Source organism: Vitis riparia, chromosome 18 (assembly GCF_004353265.1).
Source record: "Vitis riparia cultivar Riparia Gloire de Montpellier isolate 1030 chromosome 18, EGFV_Vit.rip_1.0, whole genome shotgun sequence".
Taxonomy (NCBI): Eukaryota; Viridiplantae; Streptophyta; class Magnoliopsida; order Vitales; family Vitaceae; genus Vitis; species Vitis riparia.
In genome coordinates this window covers 6,059,360-6,085,770 of record NC_048448.1, presented here as the reverse complement: position 1 = coordinate 6,085,770, position 26,411 = coordinate 6,059,360, and the positions used below count along the sequence as shown (strand labels likewise).

The following is a 26,411-nucleotide window of genomic DNA, read 5'->3' as shown; positions in this document are numbered from 1 at the left end:
GATGTGGCGAGGGCACTGGGGGCCGTTCGGAGGGTGGATGGTTCACGTGAGGAGTGGTGTGTGTGGGGGTGGTAGAGAAGAGGGTGGGGCCCCGTGATGGGACAACCACGTGGGCCCCCACAGGTTTGGGTGGACGATCCAACGGCAGCCGTCAAGATTTTTCCTTTTTTTTATGATAAGTTTGGTATTCAAGTGATCGGACATTTCATGGTAAATTACTATAATGGGATGGTGTGCTTCTTGAACAGATAGACCCTTTTTTATTTTTCATTTTATTTTATTTTTATCATCGGGCCCTGAAACCGTTAGTCAAAGTTTTTATACCCGTTTCATTTAAAACGCAAAGGATGCCTCATGTATTCTTTCCATAGGAATTATGGAAAATATATTTTACAATCAAAACTTATTTTCTATATTTTCATTGGTAATAAAATATTTTTAGATAACATATTTTAATCATTTAATACTATTTTCACATGTTTTCTCATAATTATTTTAAAAATTATTTATGACCCAAAACCCAAATTAATTACACCTACAAAAACAACCAAGTCCAAGTCCAATTGCCTATCACATGATTAAAACATATAAATTTTTTTTTTTATGAAAAGTATTTTGGAAATATAAGATTTTGTTAGAAAAAACAATTTTTAGTTTTTCATGTTTTTAAAAATAAAATTGTTTTTAAAAACTGAATTTTGAAAAACAATTTTTTTTTCTTAAATAAAATTTGGTTGAATTGATAAAAATGTATTTGAAAGATGTTTTTAATTTTTTTAATTAATTTAATGTTGTAAATATAAATAATTTTTACATCAACGCTTTATTAAATTGAAAAAAATGCACATACACACACACTACATCGACTTTTAAAATTACTCATCAAACCAAGTAAACCTAGAAAAATTTGAGATTGGAGAGTGTTTTGTAGAGATTGGAGTGTTTACAAAAATCTTAAATGGCGATGTATTCAAACACTACACAAAATGTGTGGAAGAAATCTCTGCACACCCCATACAAGGTAGTCATTTTTCACCATTTTCAGCTATTCCAATCAGGTCTTTTTCCCTTTATGCTTCCAAATTAAGTTGAAGATGGGTTATTGGGTACGATAACTTCACTAAATCCCGGGTTCATTAGAACCCTTCACCACTGAGTTTTCTACGTTTTTTCCTTTCTAGAAAGCCCATCGTACACAAAGGACGTGGAGAGCACCCCTTTGAAAATATAGAGAACAATTCCCTTTTTATTTCATCAAATAGTGCAAAAAAAATAGGTGAAAATAGCTTCAAGTTGTTCTTAGAACATGGAAAACTCGGACACAGGGAACAACATTCCTTGCCAAAATATTTTTAGTGGTTTTTTTGTGATAGAAAATACAAAAATTCTCATCCGTTGGAAATTGAGCACATTGAACACGTACGTATCCATTGGTAAGGTGGGAGTAAGGTGGGCCAAGGCAATGAAGTCCTCGGATGAAATATTAATACAGTAACATAATTCATTTCTCCTGCAATGCAAAATTATATGAAGAAGATTTAAGACAGCTGAACAAAAGTGGGAGTTAGAATTAATTCCCCGATCGAAACCTACACCAAACCGGTAGCATTGATTGATAATCCGCTGCAACCGTGTTTGGCTATATTAAACAATTTGAAGGAAAAATATCAGGACTTATAATGTGGCGTCCACATCTGCCACGGCAGTCTGCTGAGATAAAGGCGCACCCAAAATGACTGAACACCTCATGGTTGAAAGAAATGAAGATTAGCGTCAACCTCAATCCCAGTAAATAAACTTCATATATGAATTCATTAGCACTAACACGTTAGGAAAAATAAAAGACCATATACAATAATGAAAGAAATAGGCCATAAATCTAAAAAGGCAGCAAAGTGTTGAAGAATGATATAACATAATTTGGTTTATGAGTTCAAAATAGGATTGACTGATGGTGACAACCAAGTTAATTTTTCCTAAACCAGACTGGGCAAACATAAAAGGAGTTTAAGAAATAGATGGGATGGGCGGGTGGATAGAATCTAACCCAACAGTGCCTTTTTGTGTGAAAATATTAGCACACAGAATTAACCCCAAAAGGCAAAAAAATGGAAGGGCGTAGAATTGCCAAACATGTACCAAGGCCTTATACAATTAAAAGTACCCAAAGAGTGTAAAAGAAATACAAAGAGAGAACCTCATATATTGATTAAGCCACTACTATACCTGTACATATATAAAGACAAGTAGAAGAAATTACTAAAACACCTTTGTACTTCATTTGAATGATGCTAGAGGTAATGGCAGAAGCCTTTCTTGTGAGGGAGCTTGACAGTTACTGCTCAGGTATTAAAGCCGGGTTATCACTATTTGAGAAAGCAACATGATTGTTATTTATGTATCCACTAGTTCCACAGTCAGAATCATTAGCTTCACCATCACCCTGTTAAAGGAAAAAAAAATGTCAAAAAAGAAAAAAGAAAGTGTGTAATAATAATAATGATAATGACAACCACAACCACAACAATTATAAAGCCAGTTGTTTCCAAGCCAAATACAACTCTAAAATTCTCTGAGACATACCCGCTCAATTTGGTTCAGAGAATGATCCTGGTTTTTCTTGGAAAGATCCCTCAAAGATCCCTGCAGAATTTCATCTTTTAGAGGTAAGACATACAGAAAACTCAGCAGCAGAGAATTTGTAGATATACATTACTGCTCAAATCTTTCTGAGGAGGCCCATTATATGGCAGATTTACACACAAATACTAGAATTAGGGCTGTCAATTAATGGATGAATAATCTGTATTCCTCTTGATCAAATTATGGTGCACAACAGTATGCATGAATGTATTTGATGCAAATAATTAACAAATTTTGTTTAACAAAACAACCTACCAAATAGGAAAACAGTTGAAACATTACTAAACAAGCTTGGCCATGTTCCAGAATTACAGACTGTACAAGTACAAAGACCAAAGATTACACTATAGAGGCCAAGTTCTGCCCATTTCCCAATCTTGAAAATTCTGCAAGATACCTGGTGCCAATGTCAACAGAAATAGATTTTGAACCATTTTCACACTAGAGCAGCCCTATCTCTAGATATTATTATGATCCCAAACCCTCTGGCATTCTTGTGAGCCTGTCTAGGGAAAAACAACCTTCCCATTCTCCAACTATTCAATGTTATTTTCTGAATGCTTGCCCTGATAAGATGTTTCAGACAATTAAAGTTGGATCACTTTATCACTCTTGAAAGGCAAGAAATCCTAAAACTGCTACTTGATGTGACCTCGGACCCAAAGCCAAATTACAGACTCATAAAACAGTTCTGTAGTTCTAAGCAAGGCTCTACAAGAACTGCACAGGGAGAGAGAGAGAGAGAGAGAGAGAGAGAGATCCTAAGGCTGTTCTACTCCAAATGTTGTCAAATTTGTTGATTTGATTATCCTAAACCAAAAGGTAAACAAAAAAGAGAAAAATTTTACAAAACACAAATTATTGACAATGAACCATTGTTTGCATGGTGAAAGCCCCATTTGAATGATAATTTCCATAATTTTCTATTGACAGAAGAATGACTGAAAGGACTAGGACTGAAAGTTGGAGCAAATCAAGATGGGAGTGCGACGACATTAAACAATGCATTAAAAGTTTCATTCTAAGATGTTTTTAGAGATGAGGTACCTGCAATCGGTTTTCCAAGCAAAGAATGGGCAAGAGAATGGAGGCTTATCCTTACGGAGAGATGGCCTTAAAAGAAGTGCTGAGTAATTGAATTTACTTACACAAAAATGAACTTATATAACTTATATGATACACTAGTTATATTATAATTGCCTTATAGAACTCTATTAAAGTCTACTACCACCAAATCTTCCTGAATCAAACAGCAACTCGCATTAACCTTGTCAGATCGATACTATAGTACTTTTTTAAATAAGAAATGGGAATAGCATTACATGCACAGAAAAAGAAGTACAAAAGAAGGATGAAATATTCCTACAACACAAACTATAATTAAAATTAAAGTCAAAAGCAAAGAAAAGAAAAGAACAGCAACAAAAGAACACACAATCAGTAATTACCAACCTGGATCAGAGGGTCCTATAATTCTTGATCCTATGAAGCTACACCACAAACTTTATTGCAACCTAGATTTGTGACAACTATGTCAGTAGAATCCAGTCTGACTACCTGGGTTCCACCATGAGCACTATGAACACCAAATTGATGTGTAGCATGAAAATTCTAATGTCATAACTAGGCTTTTTTCTTTTCTCTAATGCCAGGCCAAGGCTTTTCTTCCTTTCTCCATTTCTTTTTTCAGTTTAGGTTGTATCACTTTCAACCACCACCTTAGTCCATTCTTTGATAATCCACTTTGTGACTGTCAACCCTTCTCAACATAGTTGATCATCTAGAATAATAAAGGAACATGGTCTACTTTCAAAGAAAATTGGAATGTATTTTGACTATCTCCTTCACTTAGAATCACAATATTAGTAAAATAAATTTTCAAAAAAAAAAAAAAAAAAAAACTGGTCATCAAATCTGTTTGTTTAAATTTCCATTAAATCAAAATTATTTTATAAAAATTAAAATCTTAAAATTTCCTGCTAAGAGGATTTCCAGCTATTCCTTTCTTTTATAGTATATATACTCTACAAAGCATGTTTTATATTTGAAATAAATGGCTTGTAATGATTTTTTTCCTTTCCTACCTTTAAAAAATAGATAAAATTCGCCGTAACCTTTCTGATTCTGAGATAGAAGATTTAGAAGGCCTCATGCGGTCACTTGATGGTTTGCATCAATCACCTTCGGTTTCAGATGCGAGATCCTGGCCTTTATCTTCTTCAGGGCTTTTTTCAGTCAAATCTTTCTTTCTAACTTTATCCCAATTTCTAGTTCTCCAGCTTTTCCTACTAAGTTCTTTTGGAATTCTCAAGTCCCTTTCAAAGTCAAGTCCTTTATCTGGTTAGTGGCACACAAGAAGGTAAATACTAATGACTTGCTACAATTGAAAAGACCCTACAAAGCTCTTAGTCCTGATATTTGTAATATGTGCATGAAGCAAGGAGAATCAGCAGATCATCTTTTCCTACATTGCTCTTTGACAATAGTATTTTGGCACAGATTATTTCAGTTAGTCAAGATGGATTGGGTTCCCCCGAGGAGCATCTTCGACATGTTATCCATCAATTATAATGGTTTTGATTCATCTAAGAGAGGGATAGTTTTGTGGCAAGCTGTGAGCATCGCTTTAATTTGGGTTGTGTGGCGATAAAGAAATGCAAGAATTTTTTTTGGATAAAGTAAGGAATTCAGAGTGTCTTTGGGATTCTATTCATTTCCTTGCTTCTCTTTGGCCTTTCTGTTCCAAGGTTTTTAAGGCGACTCCCCTTAATGTGTTACAACTTGATTGGTTAACGGTGTGCAATTCTAAAGGGTTGGTCTAATCTAGAGAGTTTGTTTGTTTTTATTGTGTATTTTCTTGTTTTTGAATTCTTGTAGTTTAGTTTTATTTGGTGGGAGAATTTCTCATCCTTCTCTTGTACTCCTTTTTTCTATCAATATATCCCTTTGTCGTTTCCTATCAAAAAATCAATAAATAAATAATTTGTTCCCTTCACTGATAGATTTTTCTTGGGGTCTTTCTCTCTTATACCACAAGTACTCTCTATTAAGCTTGCTTAATATTTGAAATAAATGGCTTGGGTAAGTTCATTATTTTTACTTTTCATGATCCCATTTTTTTAAATGACTTTTTTTGTTCTATCACCTTTTCTGTCAGAATAGTTTGCTTAAGTATTTCTCTACATTTTCTCAAACTTAACAATACTTGTACACTTTAATACAAGTGTTAGATAGTGTACAGTTATTTCAGTTATTTACTTTTCCTTTTTTTTCTTATTGTATTGTGGGTCCCACTAGCATGTATATATATACCCAAATCCAATGTGTATTATTAATAGTTTTTTAATAAAAAAAAAATTAGGGATTCTCCCTTTTCTCTCTTTTCACATGGTATCAGAACCTAGGGAGAAAAAAAAAAAAAAAAACCTAATTATTTCTGGTTTATCCCTGAATCAATTCTAGGAAACCTTTCAGTGACCGTATTTCATTCCGGTCACCTTCCCCATCTCCTAAAGCTTTCCGATCAACCGTATCGCCGTCAGAAAACCCTCACTGCCGACGACTTTTCCGGCGAAGTCCTTTTCTGACACCAACCATACCATCAAGTGCGCAATGAGGAGATTTTCAAGTTTTGTCAAAGCACCGGAGGGAGAATCTCAGTCACGCGCCGACCACACACGTTACTTCTCCGACGGCCTGAACCTCACGCGTCAGCACGTGGAGCATTTTCCAGCAACGCGCTTCCACCTCCAGCCTCGCCTAACGTCGTCTAGCCACTCTCCATTTGTGTTTGTGTCATCCGAGCCCTGCAAGTGCATTTTTTGGGGGTTTTGTCTCCACCGGCCCTTTAGACAATTTTTTCGGCGACCTCCGGTAACTTCCTATCCACCCCGAGCCCTGCACGTGTCTTAGGAAGTGTTCTTCTACCCTTCCAGTAGTGCCACATTTGTTTTTATTTACTATTTGGTCTCTCACAGCCACGGATCCTCTGTTTTTCTTCTTTCAGCCGCGATCTGAAACCGTATTAGGGCTCTCTTCAATCCAAACATAATTCATTCTCCAGATAAGTAGATATAGTTACTAAAAGTTCCATTCCTCTATTACATCTGGATCTCCTATGATTACTTCGGAGAAATTGGTTGGCAGTGAAAAATATTTATCCCGATCTGCCTCTGTGAAGCTTTGGTTTATGGGTCAAGGTTATGAGGATCACCTTGTTACGCAGGAGGCGGATATTCCTGAGGTTGACAGAGTACAATGGAGGAAGATAGATGCACAGTTATGTAATGTGTTATGGCAATCAGTTGATTTTAAGATTCTGCTTCATCTTCGAGCCTACAAAACATGCTTTAAATTTTGGAATCAGGCAAAAAGGCTATACATGAATAATATCCAACATCTTTATAAGGTGGCTTCTTCTATTGTCAATGTCAGACAACAAGACATGGATTTATCTACTTATATAGGCCAGATTGCCTCTCTTAAGGAGGAATTCTTGACTGTGATGCCTCTTACTAATGATGTTGGGGATCAACGAACACAGATTGACAAGTTCTTCATAGTTCTTACGCTTATTGGCCTCTGTCCAGATCTTGAGACAGTCTGCAATCAGATTCTTGGCAATTCCTCCGTTCCATCCTTGGATGATGTGTTTGCTCGCCTCCTCCGTATCTCCTCCACTCAGACTTTGTCATCTGATAACACTTCAGATTCTTCTGTATTAGTTTCTCAAACTAACTCTCGAGGAGGACGTAGTGGTAACCAAAGTAGAGGTCAACGTCCTCATTGCACCTATTGCAATAAGTTTGGTCACACTCGTGATCGGTGTTATCAATTAAACTGGCAGCCTCCCCGCACTGCCCACGTGGCCCAGTCATCTGATCCTCAGCCTCCGAGCTCTTCCACATCTCATGGTATTTCCCTCATTGACAGTGAGTATGATGACTATCTCCGCTATCAGGCCACCAAGTTAGCTTCTATTACTTCTATTGCCCAGACTGGTAATGCTTCTGCTTGTCTTACCCACACATCTTCTCTTGGACCTTGGATTCTAGATTCTGGCACTTCTGATCACATATCTGGTAATAAGGATCTTTTTTCTTCCATTACTACTACCTCTGTCTTACCCACTGTTACCTTAGCTAATGGTTCTCAAACTGTGGCTAAAGGCATTGGTTTGACACATCCTCTCCCTTCTCTACCTCTCACTTCTGTCCTTTATACTCCTGAGTGTTCCCATAGTTCTAAAAGGCGCGCCTTAGGCTCGGGGCGGCGCGACGCCACCCTCCGGCGCCTTGCCTGAAGGGAGGCGACGCCCCATCACGAAGGCGCCGCTTAAGCGCGCAAGGCGCTCGCCACCAGCAAAGCGCGAGGCGGTCGCCCGAGTCGCCTCCGAGGTTCCGACCAGGTACGCACTCCTCCTTCTTCTTCTCCCTCCTGCCGTCGAGTTGCAAAGAGGAGGCGGGGCCGTGGGAGCCCTAATTTTTTTTTTATTTGCTGGGCCCAAAACGACGTCGTTTTGGAGCCTGTTCTTTTTTTATAAAAAAAAGGCCAAAACGATGCCGTTTTGGCCTGTTCCTCCCATCCAGCCCCCTTTTCTGGCTTTCTCAACCCAAGACCACTGCCATTCTTTGCCCTAACCTCTTTCGTGCTGGAGAAGTGAAGAAGAAAAAGAAAAAGAAGAAGAAAAATAGGGGGAAAATAGGAGAAAATTTTGTTTTTTAATGATGTTTTTAAATTGTGGACAAATTTCATGTTTTGGACCTTTAGGTTTAGAAACTTTGGATTTGGATATGTATTAGGCAATTAGCAATATGGATTTGGATTTGTTTTTATGCTTGGAGTTCTTTATTTTTATGTTTTTTGTTTATTAAATTGAAGTTTTTGATGATATTTGATGATTTATGTGTTTAGGACAAATAAATGATTGTTAAATTTGATTATATTATATAAAAATATATATGTAAATTAGGGTGCGTCTCACTTAACTAAAGTCTGCGCCTTAGATGCGCCTTGCGCCTCAGGCTCCAGGACTACTTTGCGCCTTGGTGCGCCTTGAGCCTTTTAAAACTATGAGTGTTCCTTTAATCTTATCTCCATCAGCAAAATCACTCGTACTCTTAACTCCTCTATTACTTTTTCTGATAAATTTGTGACCTTGCAGGACCAAAGTACGGGGAAGACGATTGGCATAGGACGTGAGTCTCAAGGCCTCTATCACCTCACCTCGCATTCAACTCCAGCAGTTTGCATTTCCACTGATGCTCCCCTCCTCATCCACAGTCGCCTAGGCCACCCTAGTCTATCCAAGTTCCAAAAAATTGTCCCTCGTTCATCTTTGTTGTCGCTTGCATGTGAGTCATGTCAGCTTAGGAAACATACTCGTGTCTCGTTCCCAAAGCATTTGAATAATCAAGCAAAGTCTCCTTTTGAACTTGTCCATATTGATGTTTGGGGTCCTTGTCGAACCGCGCCTACTTTAAGATTTCAGTATTTTGTCACTTTCATTGATGACTATCCTCGATGTACTTGGTTATTTTTAATAAAAAATCGAGCTGAGTTATTCTCTATTTTCCAGAAATTTTATGCTGAAATCCAAACTCAGTTCAATATTTCTATTTGTGTGTTACGCAGTGACAATGCCAGGGAATATTTTTCTACACCATTTACTTCATTTATACCCCAACATGGGATCCTTCATCAGTCTTCTTGTGCTCATATTCCTCAACAAAATGGGGTAATTAAACGTAAGAATCGACATCTTGTTGAGACAGCTCGTACTCTCCTTCTCCATAGTAATGTTCATTTTCGTTTTTGGGAGGACGTTGTTCTTACAGCATGTTATTTGATTAATTGTATGTCATCTGTATTACACGATCAGATTCCTCATTCCCTTCTTTTCCCTGACCAACCACTTTATTTCTTTCCTCCTCATGTTTTTGGTTGTACTTGCTTTGTTCATATTCTCACTCCTGGACAGGACAAACTTTCTGCCAAAGCCACAAAATGCATCTTCTTGGGATACTCCAGACTTCAAAAGGGTTATCGTTGTTATTCCTCTGAGACCCATCGCTACTTTCTCTCCGCTGATGTCACCTTCTTTGAGGACTCACCATTCTTCTCCATCTCTGAGTCTCTTCCTGTTTCTGAAGTCTTACCCCTTCCCATTATCTCCCCACTTGATGCAATGCCTTCTCGCACACTTCAGGTTTATCATCGCCGTCATCGTGTCGCTATTCCTCCTTCTTTGGCCGTGGTACCTGCTGACTCACTTCCTATCCCTTCGGCTTCTCCTGCCCCGGCTCTGCCTCCTTCTGCTGACTTACCCATTGCTCTTCGGAAAGGTAATCAATCTACTCGTAATCCTCATCCCATTTACAATTTTTTGAGTTACCATCAATTATCTTCACCTATTATGCATTTCTCTCTCCTATATCTTCTGTTTCTCTTCCCAAGAGCACCCCTGAGGCTCTTTCCCATCCAGGTTGGCAACAGACAATGGCAGATGAAATGGCTGCTTTACACTCCAATGGCACTTGGGATCTTGTTGATTTGCCCTCTGGTAAATCTACAGTTGGTTGTCGTTAGGTCTACACAGTTAAGGTTGGCTCTGATGGTCAGGTTGATCGCCTTAAGGCCCACTTAGTTGCTAAAGGCTATACTCAGGTTTATGGTTCTGATTATGGTGACACTTTCTCTCCTATTGCCAAGATAGCTTCTGTTCGTCTATTGCTCTCCATGGCTGCTATGCGTTCTTGGCCTCTTTATTAGTTAGATATTAAAACTGTTTTCCTTCATGGGGATCTTGCTGAGGAAGTTTATATGGAGCAACCACCTGGTTTTGTTGCTCAGGGAGAGTCTGGTTTAGTGTGCAGGTCACGCCGTTCTCTATATGGCTTGAAACAATCTCCTCGAGTATGGCTTAACCGTTTTAGTTCTGTTGTTCAGGAGTTTGGCATGTTTCGTAGTATAGCAGACCATTCCGTTTTCTATCATCATAACTCTTCGAGGCAGTGTATTTATCTAGTAGTTTATTGGGACGACATCATCATTACAGGCAGTGATCAGAATGGTATTCAGAAACTAAAACAACACATTTTCACCCACTTTCAGACTAAAGACTTGGGGAAACTCAAGTATTTCTTAGGGATTAAGATAGTTCAATCCAATTCCGATGTGGTTCTTTCCCAAAGGAAGTATGCTTTAGACATCTTGAAAGAAACCGGTATGTTAGACTGTAAACCGATAGACACTCCTATGGATCCAAATGTCAAACTTATACCAAGACAGGGGGAGCCTTTAGGAGATCCTAGGAGATATCAGCGACTTGTAGGTAAACTGAACTACCTCACCATTACTCGTCCAGACATTTCTTTTCCTGTAAGTGTTGTTAGTCAATTCCTATAGTCACCATGTGATAGCCATTGGGATGTTGTAATCCGCATTATTCGATATATCAAAAGTACACCAGGCCAAGTACGAGAACAGAGGTCATACCCAGGTTGTTAGTTAACAAATGCAGATTGGGCTGGCTCACCCACAGATAGAAGTTCCACTTCCGGGTATTGTGTTTTTATTGGAGGTAACCTAATATCCTGAAAGAGTAAGAAACAAGATGTAGTGGTCAGATCTAGTGCTGAAGCATCGAGCTATAGCTCTGGCAACATGTGAACTCATATAGCTGAAACATCTTCTTCGGGAGTTAAGATTTGGAAATGATGAACATATGAAGTTCATCTGTGACAACCAAGCCACTTTGCATATTACATCCAATCCAGTCTTCCATGAAAGGACCAAACACATTGAAGTTGACTGTCACTTCATTAGAGAGAAGATCGCATTAGGATGTGTGGCGACTCGATTTGTCAATTCAAATTATCAACTAGCAGATATTTTTACTAAATCTCTCAGAGGTCCTAAAATTAAATACATTTGTAATAAGTTTGGTGCATATAACATATATACTCCATCTTGAAGGGAAGTGTTAGATAGTGTACAGTTATTTCAGTTATTTACTTTTCCTTTTTTTCTTATTGTATTGTGAGTCCCACTAGCATGTATATATATACTCAAGTCCAATGTGTATTATTAATAGTTTTTTAATAACAAAAATTAGGGATTCTCCCTTTTCTCTCTTTTCACAACAAGTATTTGGATTTTTTTTTTCCAAGTTCTTTCTTTTCATGGATACCACAGTTCTTGATTCAAAACTATGAATTTGTCCTTGCAATACCATATTACTCTTGTACAGTGCTGATACTAACAACCATCAGAACAGGCACATAAGTGAACTAAGGTTGAGGACTTATTCTAACAAGGCACAGAATAAAATATATGGAGAAAGAAAACCATAAATCAGGTGAAACTGCCAACAAAAATACCTCCTAACCCCCATCACTCAAAAAATGATCCCTGTAAGCAATGGAATGAGAAGATTGACAGGCATATCTAAACAAGGCATGCAAATGATTTAAAAAAGAAGCAGATGCAAAAGGGCAACTTGATGCATATCAACTGAACTAAGAAAGTTTTTCAAATAAAGGATGCAAGGCACCATCATGCACCAAGACTATAGATGCATGCATATATGGAAAAACTAACTACTAGAAAATGAAAACATTGGGTATCACAACTTGAGAAGATACTAACCCTGTTTGCCCAAAAAAGCCCACATGCATTGCAGAGAGACCTCGGACCAGTTGGCCCACGTCGCATCATTGGAGTGGACTTTGAACTGGTGCCACAATGTGTACATCTGGACAGAGAATGCAAAGTATACACAAAATAAAAGAAATAAATTGTAAAATTACCCTTTTGTGAATGAAAGAATTAAAGAAAGCTATAAATATTGAGAAGTAAACCTTGAAATCAAAGCCTGATGATAATGAAATATATGTGATCCACAAACAAGGAAGACGAGAAATATAGTATGAGGGATGTAAAAAGAACAGAACAAGAATACTGATGATCATATCAAACAAAGGAAGTAGCCTATTATGGCCAACAGTGTCATAGATGGTTTTCAGAACAACCGGATCCAGGATGATGGTATGGAACTCAACCAAATACAAAAAAACAAAAAAAAAAAAAATTGTACAATAGGATCTCACAGGAAGTGATGTTGTTCCAGAAACAATCTAGATAATAGAGGAAACTCACAAGGTTTCAGGAGGGCTCTCATCTTGTCCAGAATCCTGGACAGAATCCCAGCTAAAAGTTCCCTCAGACTTCTTTGACGAAGAAAATTGACCCTTGTTTCGCTGCATCCTGATGGCATATACAAATCAGAAATTCATAAGAACAACTGTTTCCTGTTGCAAATGATACTGAGCAAAAATAATTTACTACAGAAGTCATCATGAAGGCAGTTCTTTAAGTCATGCATGCCTTATCAGCAAACCTAACCTAATTGTAAAACATGCAGAAAAAACACAAAAAGAAAAAAAGCAGGAGTTCGCAGTAATTGAATAGTACAGTCATTATGAGAACCGAGATAACCTTTTTTTACAGGCAAACGAGATTTTATTAAAAATGCCTAACAAACAGGTTACATCCAAATACATAGGAAGTATACAAAACACACCCAAGGCAAGAAAGAACAAAAAGTTAACGAACACGTAAGCCTCTTCCTAGAAAGAAAATAAAAATCAAATATAGAGCCAAAAGACATAATCCAAAATACGACATTAGACCAAGAGAAAACAGTTTGATAAAGAAAATTTTCACAGCCAATTCTGAACTCCCCACTACCTCAAAACATCTTCTATTCACTCTTTCCAAATGAACCACACCAAACGAATAAGAACAAGCCTCCAAACCTTCTTTCAACTCCTCCCTAAGAAACCAATTTCACATGACAGCAGCTTCTTAAGCAAGCAAGGAGTACACATGAAACCTAAATATATAAAATACCAGATCCCGCAATTAATGAGAGTTAGCAGACTCCTCCTCCTACTTGCAAAGGAAGGGTCGGCAGTTAAGCGCCAACGTGTTTCATAAGCTCATCTAATGTATGAAACATCTCTAAACAGCCTCCGAAGCAAAAGGAACTGACATTAGAATATTAGATGATACCAATGGAAAACCCCCCACCTCCCTAGTAGGAAAAGAAATAAGCAGCCTTGGGCTCCAAAAGCTGTAAAATGAATGATTGTCATTCTTAGCTAACCTCCATCCCAACTTGTCAGGACAACCTTCTCTCACAGGCATCCAATCAATGATAACTTATAATTTGAAGGCGACAAGTAATTATTTGTTTTCTACCTTTGTAATTCCTCCTTGATGAAATTTGATGAAACCAGCAATAAAAAGGAGTGCTTAATGTTTATCTCATTTGTGTTCAAACAATTTACAGCACAGAACCTACATGTATATATTTTAAGCGCCCCATGCTTGGCACATCATCCTTTTTCTCCCAATAATACATGACTGATCATCTATATGTAAGAACAGGAAAAAAAATATATACAAAAAAGGTTGGCCAACTCCACCCTAGACATCAACTAGGGCAAGCTTTTGTCCGCTGTCATTATGTTGAGAAGAGATGTCCCCCATTGTCATGTAAACCACAAATATGTCCCACAACCAACCCCACAGAATAATAAACATAAACATAGGACATCGAAAAGAACAACAAAAACAAGCAACCATAATACTAGCAATCCTCATCAAAAACCATACCAACAAGGCAAAAACCATGGGCAACATGGCAAAGGGGCACAAGAAGGAATCCACCAAGTGGTAGATGAGAAACATTTAAGGAATCGGATTCATATTAGGACTTAAGATTAATTTAGCAAGAGTACTCACTTTGGTATCAACACAAGTCAAGTTTAGATCACTAGATTGGCTTTGATGCTTGAATGCAAAGTCTCAAACCAGCCCCCAAAGGGAAGTGTTGTTTGAGATCCAGTAGTTGACAAAATTTTGTGGAAATTGAATGGATGGAAAAATTCTTTTTGTCATTAGCCGATAGAACAACTCCAACACAGCCTTGCTTGTTTCACATTCCTAGTTATTTCCTCTCTTTATTCAAGATCTTATCATCAATAAAAATTAAGATTGAGAGGTTGCTAAAGGATTTTCTTTGGTCATGGATTAGGAAAGGTACAAAAGATTATCTCATTAGTCGGGACCTAGTGTGCAAGCTTAAGGTGGAACACGGTCTAAGGATTGGGAAGATTTCTCTAAGGAATCAAGACCTCTAAGAGAAGTGGCTTTAGAGGTTTCCTAAGGAAAGTTTTGCTCTTTGACATCGGGTCATATTGAGCATTATGGGACACCAACATTCTAGGCAGGTGGTAGCATCGTTGCCCCTAGAAACCCATTGTACAAGTTTTTCAGAATTTTTCCAAGCATATTCATTTTTTTTTTCTTTTGATAGGAAACGACAAAGGAATATATTAATAGAAAAAAGAAGTACAAGAGAAGGATGAGGAATCCTCCCACCAAAGAAAACTAAACTACAAGAATACGAAAACAAAGCATACTCATTTTATGGTGGATGATAAAGCAAGAATTCGTTTTTGGGAAGACTTATATGATAGGGGGATTAACCATTGTGTTTTCAATTTCCAAGTCTTTTAGAGTCATCACGGTTAAAAATCTTTCTATTTCATTTATCTTTGGAATTTCTTCCCCCTTTTTCTTGGAAACTTAACTTTCGTTATAACCTCACTGACTTGAAGATAGAGAAACTTGAAAAACTCATGTCCTCTCTCACTCGTGTGGACTTGTCACCATTTGTTATAAATGTACAAGCTTAGTCATTATCTTTTTCAAGCTTATTTACAATAAAGTCTTTCCTCTTAACCCTATCCAATTTATCACAATGAATTCCTTTATCTCTAACTAAATTTATATGAAAATCTAAAGTCTCATCAAGGTAAAGGCCTTTGCTTGGCTAGTAGTCAACAAGGTCAATAACAATGGCATGCTACAGATGAGAAGACCCTACAAAGCCCTTACTCTTGACTATTGCATGGAGAATCAATTGATCATCTTTCTCAACATTGCTTATTGACATTGGAGCTATGGCATAGACTATTTAGGCTAACTTCAAGAGGTAAATGGATAGGGAGGATTTGTGGGAGGTTCCAAGTTTAAGTCCCACTGGGGACAAAAATTTGCCTATAAAAAAAAAATGAAAGACTATTCAAACTAATTAGCTTGAATTGGACTCCTCCTAGGAGCATATGTGACATGATGACTATCACCTTAAGGGTTTGGAGATTATCATCAAAGGTAAAATTCTAAAGCAAATCACTTGTCTCACATTGATTTAAATTGTGTGGCCGAAAAACATTGCAAGGATTTTTTAGGACAAGTGGAGGATTTCAGAGACACTATGGAATTTAATCTATTTCTATTCCTCTTATTGAGCCTCTTATACCACAACATTTAAGGGAACTCCTGTCAATGTTGCTAATCTTGATTGGTATTCAATGTGTAGATTGGGAGGGTTTGGATAGCAAGGAGAGGAAGTGAGGAACATTAATTTGATTTCTTTTCAAAGAAGATGGGGTAACCCTCATGGAATATTGAGTCACTTTATATTGTATAAAGTCATGTGATACTATATTGATGTCTAGGTGTTATTAGTATATTGGAGAAGATTCAATCATCCATTTCTTTTGATAAGTTTCTTGTAAATTTGGGAGGGAGGAATGCTTCACATGTACGTTTTAACTATATCGATGAATATTTCTTCTAATAACACTCAGGGAGTCTTTTTCAAGTCAAGTTGATTCTTCGAACTTCAAATACAAATATGCATCAATGCACTTAAAACTATCATCAATGTTAACCTAAAAGTCCTAGAAGATTTAGTAACAAATCATCTTTTTTCCAATGTCAAAAGGATTTTTGTATGCACATGCCAACCAGTTTGCAACTCTAATGATTTCTTTGCAAAACACCACTTCGTATTTACTTTAAATATCTTGATTTTATTAAAAGTAACAAAAAAATGGATAAATTCAAACCAACTAAAAAACAAAAAAAAAACAAAAAAATATGGATAAATTTGAACAGATTAAAAAGAAAAAAGAAAAAAAAAATCATAGTACCTGAGTGCAACTTCTTGGCGGACATTATATCTAATTTTCTTATCAAAACACCGCTCTTTTCTCTTTTGACGGAACCTATTTAAAGAAGCTGCTCTATGAGGTTGATTGTATGGTCCAGGGAAGTCTGTTAAAGCCTAGATAAAGTGCAATAATCAATCATTAAACTAACTCAACCAATAGTATGTATTAGGGAAAATAAGTTGCAAGGCAAGAAATACCCTCTGATTTTGAGGTACTATTTCCATATTATGTGCAATGGAAGATAGTTCTGGTGTCCCCAAAAGTAATAGCACAGATCGAACCTGAAATGACCAACCAAATAAAATCTTTAATAATCAAATCCTAAAACCCTGCAAATGATGAACCCTAATTCGCTATCTGGTTGCTCAGAAACCCGAGCAGAGAAAATTTTTGAGTCACATTTAGTCCCATTGGAAGCGCACCATCACTAAACTAAATAATCATGTTAAGCCTTAAGTAATTGAGATTTTTGTTTCTTAATTCGCAATTAACAACAAAACAAAGATTCAATAACGAAATCATAAGACTCTAACATAGCTCAATCTTAGTTCTCTGTTTGATTGCCGGGAAAAATAAGAAAAAGGGAAATAAAATTTTTAGTCCCATATTTTTTATGTTATATATTCAGTGTCACTTGAAAAGCAACACAGCGAAACCAAATAATCGTATTAGGCCCGAGTAATTCAGAATTTAGTTTTCTTGGTTCGCAAGTAACTCAGATAAAGAAAATCCAAAATTTTTCATTTTCGTTTCGTTTCCTACATTTTCTCCGCAACCAAACAGAACCAAGAAATAAACCCTAAATCAGGGAATTTAAGCACAGAAAATAATAAAAAATCAACCTTTTCATGCGTAACAGAATCAAAAACATAAACTTGGCCGCGGAAGGAGAGCGTAAGCTGATTGGTAGCGTCGCTGGGTTGAAGAGCGACTTCGGAGCCATCGGCGACGTACACAGCGTCGGAGGGTACGTCTCCGGCGACTTCCATGCCGGGGACGACTCCGTCTTGGAGAACGTGGGCATCATAATGGACATGAGGATTATCGATGGACTCCGAAGCAGCGCCGTCGTCGTCGTCGCCGGCGATCTGGTTGTGCATGCTCATGTGTTGCGGGTGACCGTACATTGCTGTTTTCGAGATGGCCTCAAGAACTTACGAAGAAGCATTACATTTAAAAGAAAAGAAAAAACCCTAACCCTAAACTTAGGTTTTTGAAGGTTGGGCGTGGAGGAGGGTTCCGAGAATGAGAGTAGGAGCAGAGAGAGACCAGAGAGTGAAGGACACCTCAGGACAGGACGGCGTGGCCATTTAAACCTTTGACCCGGAGAGCCCATATATTTACCACCCATGCCACTGCCCGTGCGTTGGTTGGGCCAATGTTTTAAATTCAAATTTTCAAATGGGCCTCAGCTTAGGCCCATACAAAGGAAAAGTTAAAAATAAATAATAAAAGAAGTTATATTCTCAAATTACAACTAATTAGAATTTATAGAATAAAAGATCTTGTTGATTTAAATTATGATTTATTTTTATCATCAAAATTAATAAGAGATATTTGATTGAAAAACCTAAGATACTCTTTACGAAAAATGAGATTCTAATTATACCAACTTAAGATAAATACCAAAAAATGATAGTGAATTGGGTGTTGGTCTCTATTTTAAATTTTAACAAATATAAATTATGAATATAAGAGATAAATAAGTAACATTATGACATAAACAATAAAAAATAATTATATATAAATAGAAAAAATGAAAAATAGATTTTGATTCACTAATTTAAAAAAATATACAAAAATAAAACTCAAGTTTTATAAATTAGTTTTATCTTCAATAATTGTTTTTACAGGTCAATAATTGTTTCCTTAAATAATCTTTATTAATCAAGTTAATAACACAGTTTTTCTTCTTCTTTTTTTTTTTTTTAACCATAAGAATTGATTTGACATAGATAAAATAAGAAAATTTAAAAAAATAATAAAAATACAATTAAAATTAAAAAAAATTAAAACTAAAAATATAAAAATAAAATATTAACTTTCACTTTGTTAAATAATACTGATAGAAAATATAGATTCAAAAAAAATATTAGAAACACAATGGGAGTCAATATTTAAAAAAAAAATTGAATTTTTTTTGTTTTAATTGTATTTAATTTTTAAGCATTTTAGTTTTAATTGTATTTTTTATTTTTAAAATTCCTGTGTTATTTATCAATTTTGGAGAATTTTTTTTTTAAATAATTTGTATCTCATGTTATATAATAAAAATGTATAAAATAATTATTTGTAAAATAATTTTATTAAATTAAAATGATAAATTACTTTTTATAATTTTATTTAATATTATCAAGTAAAATGATATTTTAAGAAATAACTATCTGATTTATAAAAAAGTGCATATATTTTAAAAAATATTTTTAAATGAATAAAAATAAAATGGATTTATAAAAGTTGATGTTACTTTTTTTAAAACTCACTTTTCCTTCATAAAAACAATAAAAAATAATTATATATATATATAAAGAAAATATGAAATATAGAAAAATAAACTTAAAATTTTATAGTGATTTGGTGCAACCTATCCTATATGTATTATTCTAAAGCTTCAAATCAAGTCGGAGGTTCTAGGCTTAGAATGTAGACATCCATGCATACAATTGTATTCTAGTTGTAATTTGCCTTTTTAACTTATGATTTAAATCGCCCTTTTAGATTATGGTTATGAGGAGCACCCTCTACATACACATGAAGAGAGCAGCTTTTGAATCCTCCAAGTGCTATTCCAAACTTAAGTGTTACCTCATACCTAAACCCACCTCACTAGCTATATGCAAATAGATTTGACAGTATTATAACTCGTAGTTTACAATTTAACATGATATAAAATAAATAAACTCTAGTTGAACATTACACTAAATGGATACAATTGACATAATAGAATACAAACAAACTATGGTTGAATGGTTATACTAAATGGATACATAATATTTTGAACAAAGGTGCACTAAAAAAAACTTTCAATGAATAATGAGTCAATATGAGGTCCTTAAAAAGAACAACAATGAGAGTCATTGATCTTTTATATATAGATTAGAAGCCAACTAGTCATTAATAACATTTTCTTGCAAAGTTGATTGTTTAGCTAGCTAATGTTCATAAATAAAGTAAATAATATAATACAATTGTATATGACTACTAGGAAAGATAACATGATTAAGTTTAAAAGGTCTCTGCATTACATAAAAATGGAAAACACTTGCACAACTTGCTTTATTTAACAATATCTTCCTTGCACCAACTTTGATTCACAAACCATTTGAAACATTGGATTATCAACTTTCCAATCTTCAAAACCATATGTAACATACCTCATAATCCCAATAGGAAGTTATCCAAAATTCAATGCGAAGTTAAAGTTGATTTTATTTAATTCCACCTATCTTGCTTCTTCACTTTATTTTGATGATCTTTTCTTTTTTCCTTCATTATTTACTTTTGATATGTCTTCTTGAATGTCCCTTTAGAAATCTTTTTTACCTAACAACTGGTCGGACGTCGCTTTCCCCGTGGTGGCCACCCCCTGATGGCCCCCTCCCATGGTGTCCATCTCCCTCTTATTTGGAGGGTGCTGTAAAGTTGCGCTCCCTCCCCCTTCCCTCCCCAACCCACACCAACCTAGCGAACTAGCCCCCAACACACACACCAACCCAACAATTTATTATATAAAATTTAGATGTAATTTATTATTATTATTATTATTTTAATAATATATAAAATATATATTTATGACGTCACGTCTAAGTCATCAAATGCAGTTTTAACAATTTAAAAAAAAAAAAAATTCAAAACTATAGTGGAACAACTATGGTTTTGACCCATATGAATAAGAGAAATTATTTTTGTTCAAAACTCTCTAATAACAATATTTAAGAAAGAATCATGATAATTAATAAAATTTTAAAATATATAATGATTGATTTTTAGAAAAGAAAGTTTGATCATTCCAAGATTTTATCAAATTTTAATTGGTTATAAGGAATGTAACAATTTTCAAAATTGTGAATGTAAATGTTTGATATTTTGTCTTAAAAGGTAACCCATTTTTTATAAAAATAATTTTTACTATTTTATAAAAGAAAATTTTATTTTTATAAGAAAAGAATAAAAATATTTTTGTTAAAATTAGGCTAAAAAAACGGATGGAGGGTTAAAATTGGGTGTTCAACCATCTTTTAATCAAATAACCCAACGTCTTATATTATTAAGTATTAATAAAAAGCAAAAATCCGCTGCTGCTCAGTGCCCGCCCACCACCATGAAACTACCCTCATTCTGTCACATCCTTTCCCGTCGTCAACTGTCAATCTACTCCACCCCCTTCCCCGCTGCGGCGCCGCCACCGTCATCGGACCATTTTCTTTATCTGAAAGACCTATTCTCTATATTCACAGCCCTCTCAAACAATCCCAGAAACTACAAAGCCCTGAGCACTTTAAATTCGTTGCTCAGCCAAGCCCATCACTTGGATGCCGCAACTTCAGTTCTCGTAATCCACGCTCTCTCTCAGTTGAACAAGCTCCAGAGAGCTAAATCTCTTATTTTCAATCTCAAATCCCATGCTAATCTATCCCACTACTTCCTCTACAGCGTTGTCATCGATTCTGTAGTTAAACACGGTACGATAGACGAGGTCGAGGCCTTCTGGGCCGACATTTTCAGGCCTCCTACAATCGATGTTTCCGATTATGTGATCTATGTTTGTAAATTCGGCGACGCGAATGATATTAGGAGGGTTTCCCATAGAATTTTGATGGGTTGTAGCGGGTTAAGGCAACAGAGCTATGCGGGCCTGATTGGGGCTTTGTGCAGGGAAAATGAGGGGGTATTAGCCAAAGAGGTTCTTCGACAGATGAAGTCTAGGGGGTTTAGATGCGACGATATTACTTCCTTTGTGTTGTTTCGGTGTTTTTGTAGGAACGGGCATTTGGATGAAGCTGATTTGATTCTGAGGAAACTGGTGAAGAGAAGGTACCACATTGATGTTTGTGTTTACGGGAGTTTCATTCACGGGCTTTGTAAATCGGGCAAGTTCAGAGAAGCGGGTAAATTGTTTCGAAAATTGATAAAGAAAGATTGTTTCAAGGTCGATGGGGCTGAGTTGTTGAAGGAGGGGAGGAGGGCAATTTTTCAATTGAATTGTGAGGGTGTGGTTCCTGAGGTGATGGCTTATGAGATTTATTTCCGGTCATTGTGCAGTGCTGGAAAGCTTGATGAGGCGGAAGTGTTGTTGAAGAAGATGATGAAGAGGAGAACTGTGCCAGAGATATGTGTCCATGGTTCTTTCGTCAAGGCGCTGTGCCGGGCTGGCAGGGAGGTGGATGCTATGAAGTTCTTTTATGTGGAGAGAAAGAAAGGGCTTATTCAGGTGGATGAACTTGCAGGATTTGTGATCAAAGAGCTTTGTGGAATAGGGAAAGTGGATGATGCTGGGAGGATTTTTCATGAAACTCTTGCAAATGGTGGGTTTGTTAATCCCACGGCTGCTTCTAACTGTATACTTGCTAGTTATTGGGAAGTAGGAAGAGTGGCTGAAGCAGAGAGATTGTTTGGCAATATGCAGACTGGTGAGTTTGGATGGCCTGATTTATTGACTTATACTACCATGGTGAGTGGGTATTGTAACCAAGGAAATGTTTCGAAGGCGGTCAGCTTGTTTGGAGAAATAGCACATAGTAATATCCCAGTTAATGGAAAATTGTATGAGATAATTGTTAGAGGATTGTGTGATGGTGGGCGGCTCAAGGAAGCACATATGTACCTGAATGAAATGATCAAGAATGGGCATATGATTTCTTTCACCAGATGGAAAGCTCTTTTTTATTCCACATTTGTTGGTAATAAACATGGTTTCTCACTTGGATTCTGAATTTGGCAGACAACAGTTGAGAAATGTGGTTTCTTAGTAGAATGATGACATCCATGAACTCGGTTATAAGCATTATTTGAGCTTATATGCAGAATAGTTAAGTTTCTGTCTCTACAAGTAGAAATTTTTAGGAGGTATGTAAAACTGAATAATGTTAATGCCCTGAGAACAAAGGTGTACCTGCTTGGATTTGAATTGAATCCTCAGGTGTCCGGTCAGGCGCATCAATTTTCCATCAAGTGATGACTGAAGCAATAAAATGAAGCCTTCACTGCATTACCAAGCAACAGGTGCAAACGGGAAGAGGCTGTCAGATTTCTCATGTTCGTGTCAATAGAAACTTTCTGCCATGCTAAATTGAACGCTTCATAAACCGAGAATATGATGCAAAGACAGCCTAGAGAAGAGGAAATATGATGGATAAATTGGACATTCTCCCCCATACAATGAGAAGATGATTCTAAGGAAGCCTGGAATAATCAGCTACGGTTGTAGACAGTTGACTAACCTTGATTAAAAGGAGGATATGTTAGATTAACAAAATTCCATTTACTTTAGGACAAGGCCTGAAGCCTATCTGTACAAAGTTTTTAATACACTCGCTGTTGCAGAAGGAAAATAAAAATCTGAAATATCACTATTTGTTACATAATGTTTCTGATATACCCGCCTGTAAGAATATAGTGTACATGAATGTGTTAGCATCCGATTCTGACCACAACTAGCCTCCTCATAGCCTCCTCAAGGTAGATGAGACGGTTTAATAGAATGTAGCATCTGCCCACCTTTTGCATGAGTTTATGAGTACAAGTAGCATCTTGCAAACCATTTGAGATGTATGTATGTTGCTGATGAAGCGGAAGACGCTTCCATCTAGTGAAGCAAAATGCCGATACAACTGTGAATCTCTTTATCGTCTTCATACATGAAACATTTAAAAGAGATAATTCCCCAAGGGAGAAATTTGGGGGTCTGAAGATCTCCACTCAGTGATGGATGCTTTCTGCATTTGAGTAGAGAGACTCCTGTGAGGAAAAATAGAACATAAGAATGAAACTTTAACAACCAAGTTATTCCTAAAAGTACAATATGATAAGCACTATGATACGAGTATAATACAACTGATTTTCAAAAGATCAACAAAAAATATGCACATAACTTTTGATAGAATATTATGCATTTCTTGCTAGTGTAGAAGGCAAAGATGTAAATGAGAAATACGAGGTGGCTTATAGTAGGATAAAAATTTCTTGGTAGCAACTTGTGAAATGAGAAACTCTTTTTGGCTGCATCTGTAGACAAGTCTCTTTCACCTATATCCATTTTTCTTTTTTTTCTTTTTTCGTTTTTCCTAAATGGGGAAAAGTGGAATGACTTGAGTAGATCTCTTTTTGGCTAGATGAAAGCTAAATGACATTCAGATGTAAGGAAACAGAGTTCAGTTCAGTTTTTTAAATTTATTACTAATCCTTTTTTTCTTTTTCTTTTTTATGTTCTATTTTTTAAATGTTTGATGATTTTCTGACTTATATAATTCAAAGTTTTGACAAAATAACACTTAATTCCTTGCTACATGGAATGTAAAACATCACAGTTTAAGCCGCAGACTTGTTTTGCAGAAAACCAACAAAACATCTCACTGAATGGAAATATAATATACTGAACTACAAATGGTATATGAAGAACTGATTAAGATCTGTACATATAATGGTGAAAATCAATACTTAAAAGAGAGGCATCAAACAAGTAAAATTGTATAACCATTGAATTGAATATGAATGATGAGAGAGATAATATTGAAGTGTGGAAAAGAGGAAAGTATTGGTCGTGTGAGCTCCTGAAAACATTCATGGCAAGCCACATACCTTAGAGCAAAAATCATAAACACATCATAGCAGTCCATATCCGTGGATCTATCCAGTTGCAGAAACTTTGGATTTCAGGTTTCGAGGAAGGCTAGCTTTTTGAAGTTGAGGATTTTCTATGGAGTACACAAGAAGACTTCCATCCTTGGTCCCAGCTAGGAAGCATTCTTCTGGGGTTACTGTTAGAGATGTTATTATCTTTCCAATTCCATTATACCTTTTCACAACCTCAAGTGAGTTCATCGAACGCACGATTATCTGCCCTTGGTCACCAGCACAAGCCAAAAACTCACCGCAATCACTTAGCTGAACACAGTTGAGGCGACCGTTGGATTCAGAAGTGGCAATGTGTTTTCCGTTAATAGAGTACAGGTGCAAACTGAGATCATCATCAGAATAAAGCACAATCCGTCCATGCCGAGATGCAACAAGCTTTGACAATGCACTTCCAGATGGATGGCGAAGAGATCTTACATATCTCCCCTCCCTCAAGGTATGAAAAACACAAGTTCCATCTTTTGATCCACTGATAACTATATCCAGCTCCACACTAACAAATAAGCATGTAATTATATCATCATGCCCACAGAGTATATGAAAAGGAGTTTCAACAATCACATAGTCTTTACGGGGTAGCTCCGCTTGTGTAGTTTTAACTCTTTTCTCAGAGCCTCTGACACGAGAAACCGCCCATACCATGACTGTTGTGTCATAGCTTCCAGTTGCAAGGATACGTCCATCAGATGTGACTGCAATAAGTAATAATTGCCAATAAGACAGTGAAAACTTATGAAAGCTCTCATACATAGTGTGTTGGTTGTGCATGAGCATAGGGTGGACATAAAAAGGTTGTTCTCAAAACTCGTTTATACATAGAGGCATAAGAACACAGAGGGAGAGAGAGGGAGAGAGAGAGAGAGAGACCCTCTTTAAGAAAGTATCTCATGCACCATGCCTAGCCTTACAATTTATTTTGTTCCATTTTTGTTGGTTATTTTTTTCTGACCTCTCTAATCTCATAGGTGGCCAATGAGGAAAGAGGACCTTGGAAGTTGGATAGGTGGTTTCACCAAAATTATTGATGTTGCTAGAGACTTGAGATGGTCTTTCTCTTGGATGCCACAGTTACCTAATAGCATCTTATCTCTTTGCCAAGCCAGGGGCTAAGTAGCTGGTTTCTTTTGGAAGGGATTTTTTACATCCTTGAGTTGTATAGAATCCTTTAAGATTTGCATACAACTTTGTCTCCAAGATTCATATTTTGCAGCTTGTTAGTCATCTATACTCTTACTTTGCATTTCTTTTTCTTTAATCAGGTTTTAAATATTTTGGAAGAGTTTTCCATCCTTCTTTGTGATTTTTAATTCATTATTCATATTAATGAATTTATTTTTTTCGATCACAAGAGAGTATTTTTCATATAACTACAAACTAGATGAACCACAAGCTATTTCTGAATTTCATATATAGGACCAAGTTTTACGAAAAATTTCAAACATCATCATACAACAATCTCAAAAATATTTGTTTATCTTCAGGGTTTATTGTGGCTTAATCCTCAATCAATTTGCACACTAGCATGTGCCCTTTGGAGTTATGTCTTTGCAATTGCAAAACAAGTTTGAGAGCCCAAGAGAATCGGTACCATGGGAGTGCGTTATGATGGCTACTATTTTGACCATTGTGGTGAGAGAAATACTAGAATGGTTTCTCAAGTAAATATGATAATAGATAAGAAATAGTGAACATGATTAAACATCATATGTGGCCTTCATCTACAAATTTTTATTTTTTTTCAGAGTATCCGTCCTTCTAACAATGGATGGGATTGCAGAAGCATATTTTAGAGTATCCTGGACTATTATAAGGAAAGAATGATGCCTT

The 26,411-nt window shown here is 36.3% G+C and overlaps 3 protein-coding genes across 6 annotated transcripts in view; 1 reads left to right on the top strand and 2 right to left on the bottom strand.

Annotated features, from left to right (window-relative positions):
* Positions 1-1,874: 1,874 nt before the first annotated feature.
* Positions 1,875-18,007, bottom strand: LOC117907732 (GATA transcription factor 25). The gene is made up of 7 exons (XM_034821375.1): positions 17,573-18,007; positions 16,928-17,011; positions 16,710-16,843; positions 12,802-12,909; positions 12,292-12,397; positions 2,584-2,643; positions 1,875-2,443 (listed from the first exon to the last, which is right to left on the bottom strand). Exons 1-7 carry the CDS (start codon positions 17,855-17,857, stop codon positions 2,336-2,338), a joined length of 885 nt encoding a protein of 294 aa, XP_034677266.1. The 5' UTR covers positions 17,858-18,007; the 3' UTR covers positions 1,875-2,335.
* Positions 18,008-21,051: 3,044 nt separating this feature from the next.
* On the top strand, positions 21,052-22,662 carry LOC117907282 (putative pentatricopeptide repeat-containing protein At1g12700, mitochondrial). Its single transcript, XM_034820777.1, has one exon. It carries the CDS (start codon positions 21,052-21,054, stop codon positions 22,660-22,662), a length of 1,611 nt encoding a protein of 536 aa, XP_034676668.1.
* Positions 22,663-23,171: 509 nt separating this feature from the next.
* Positions 23,172-26,411, bottom strand: part of LOC117906502 (BEACH domain-containing protein B) — a 52,554-nt gene continuing 49,314 nt past the window's right edge. For 3 of the 4 annotated variants that reach the window (XM_034819535.1, XM_034819536.1, XM_034819538.1), the window contains 2 exons: positions 24,528-25,276; positions 23,172-23,687 (listed from right to left, as the gene is read on the bottom strand). In XM_034819535.1, coding sequence (XP_034675426.1) covers positions 24,576-25,276 — 701 coding nt within the window. In that variant the 3' untranslated portion in view covers positions 23,172-23,687; positions 24,528-24,575. The remainder of the gene's footprint in view (positions 23,688-24,527; positions 25,277-26,411) is intronic. The other variant, XM_034819537.1, reaches the window with a different exon arrangement.

Coding starts and splice junctions, on each gene's coding strand:
- LOC117907282 (XM_034820777.1), top strand. CDS start 21,052: ATGAAACTACCCTCATTCTGTCACATCCTTTCCCGTCGTCAACTGTCA.
- LOC117907732 (XM_034821375.1), bottom strand. CDS start 17,857: ATGTACGGTCACCCGCAACACATGAGCATGCACAACCAGATCGCCGGC. Junction 17,012..17,572: donor ATTCTGTTACGCATGAAAAG/GTTGATTTTTTA, acceptor TGGTCATTTCAG/GTTCGATCTGTGCTATTACT. Junction 12,398..12,801: donor GAGAGCCCTCCTGAAACCTT/GTGAGTTTCCTC, acceptor TTCTCTGTCCAG/ATGTACACATTGTGGCACCA.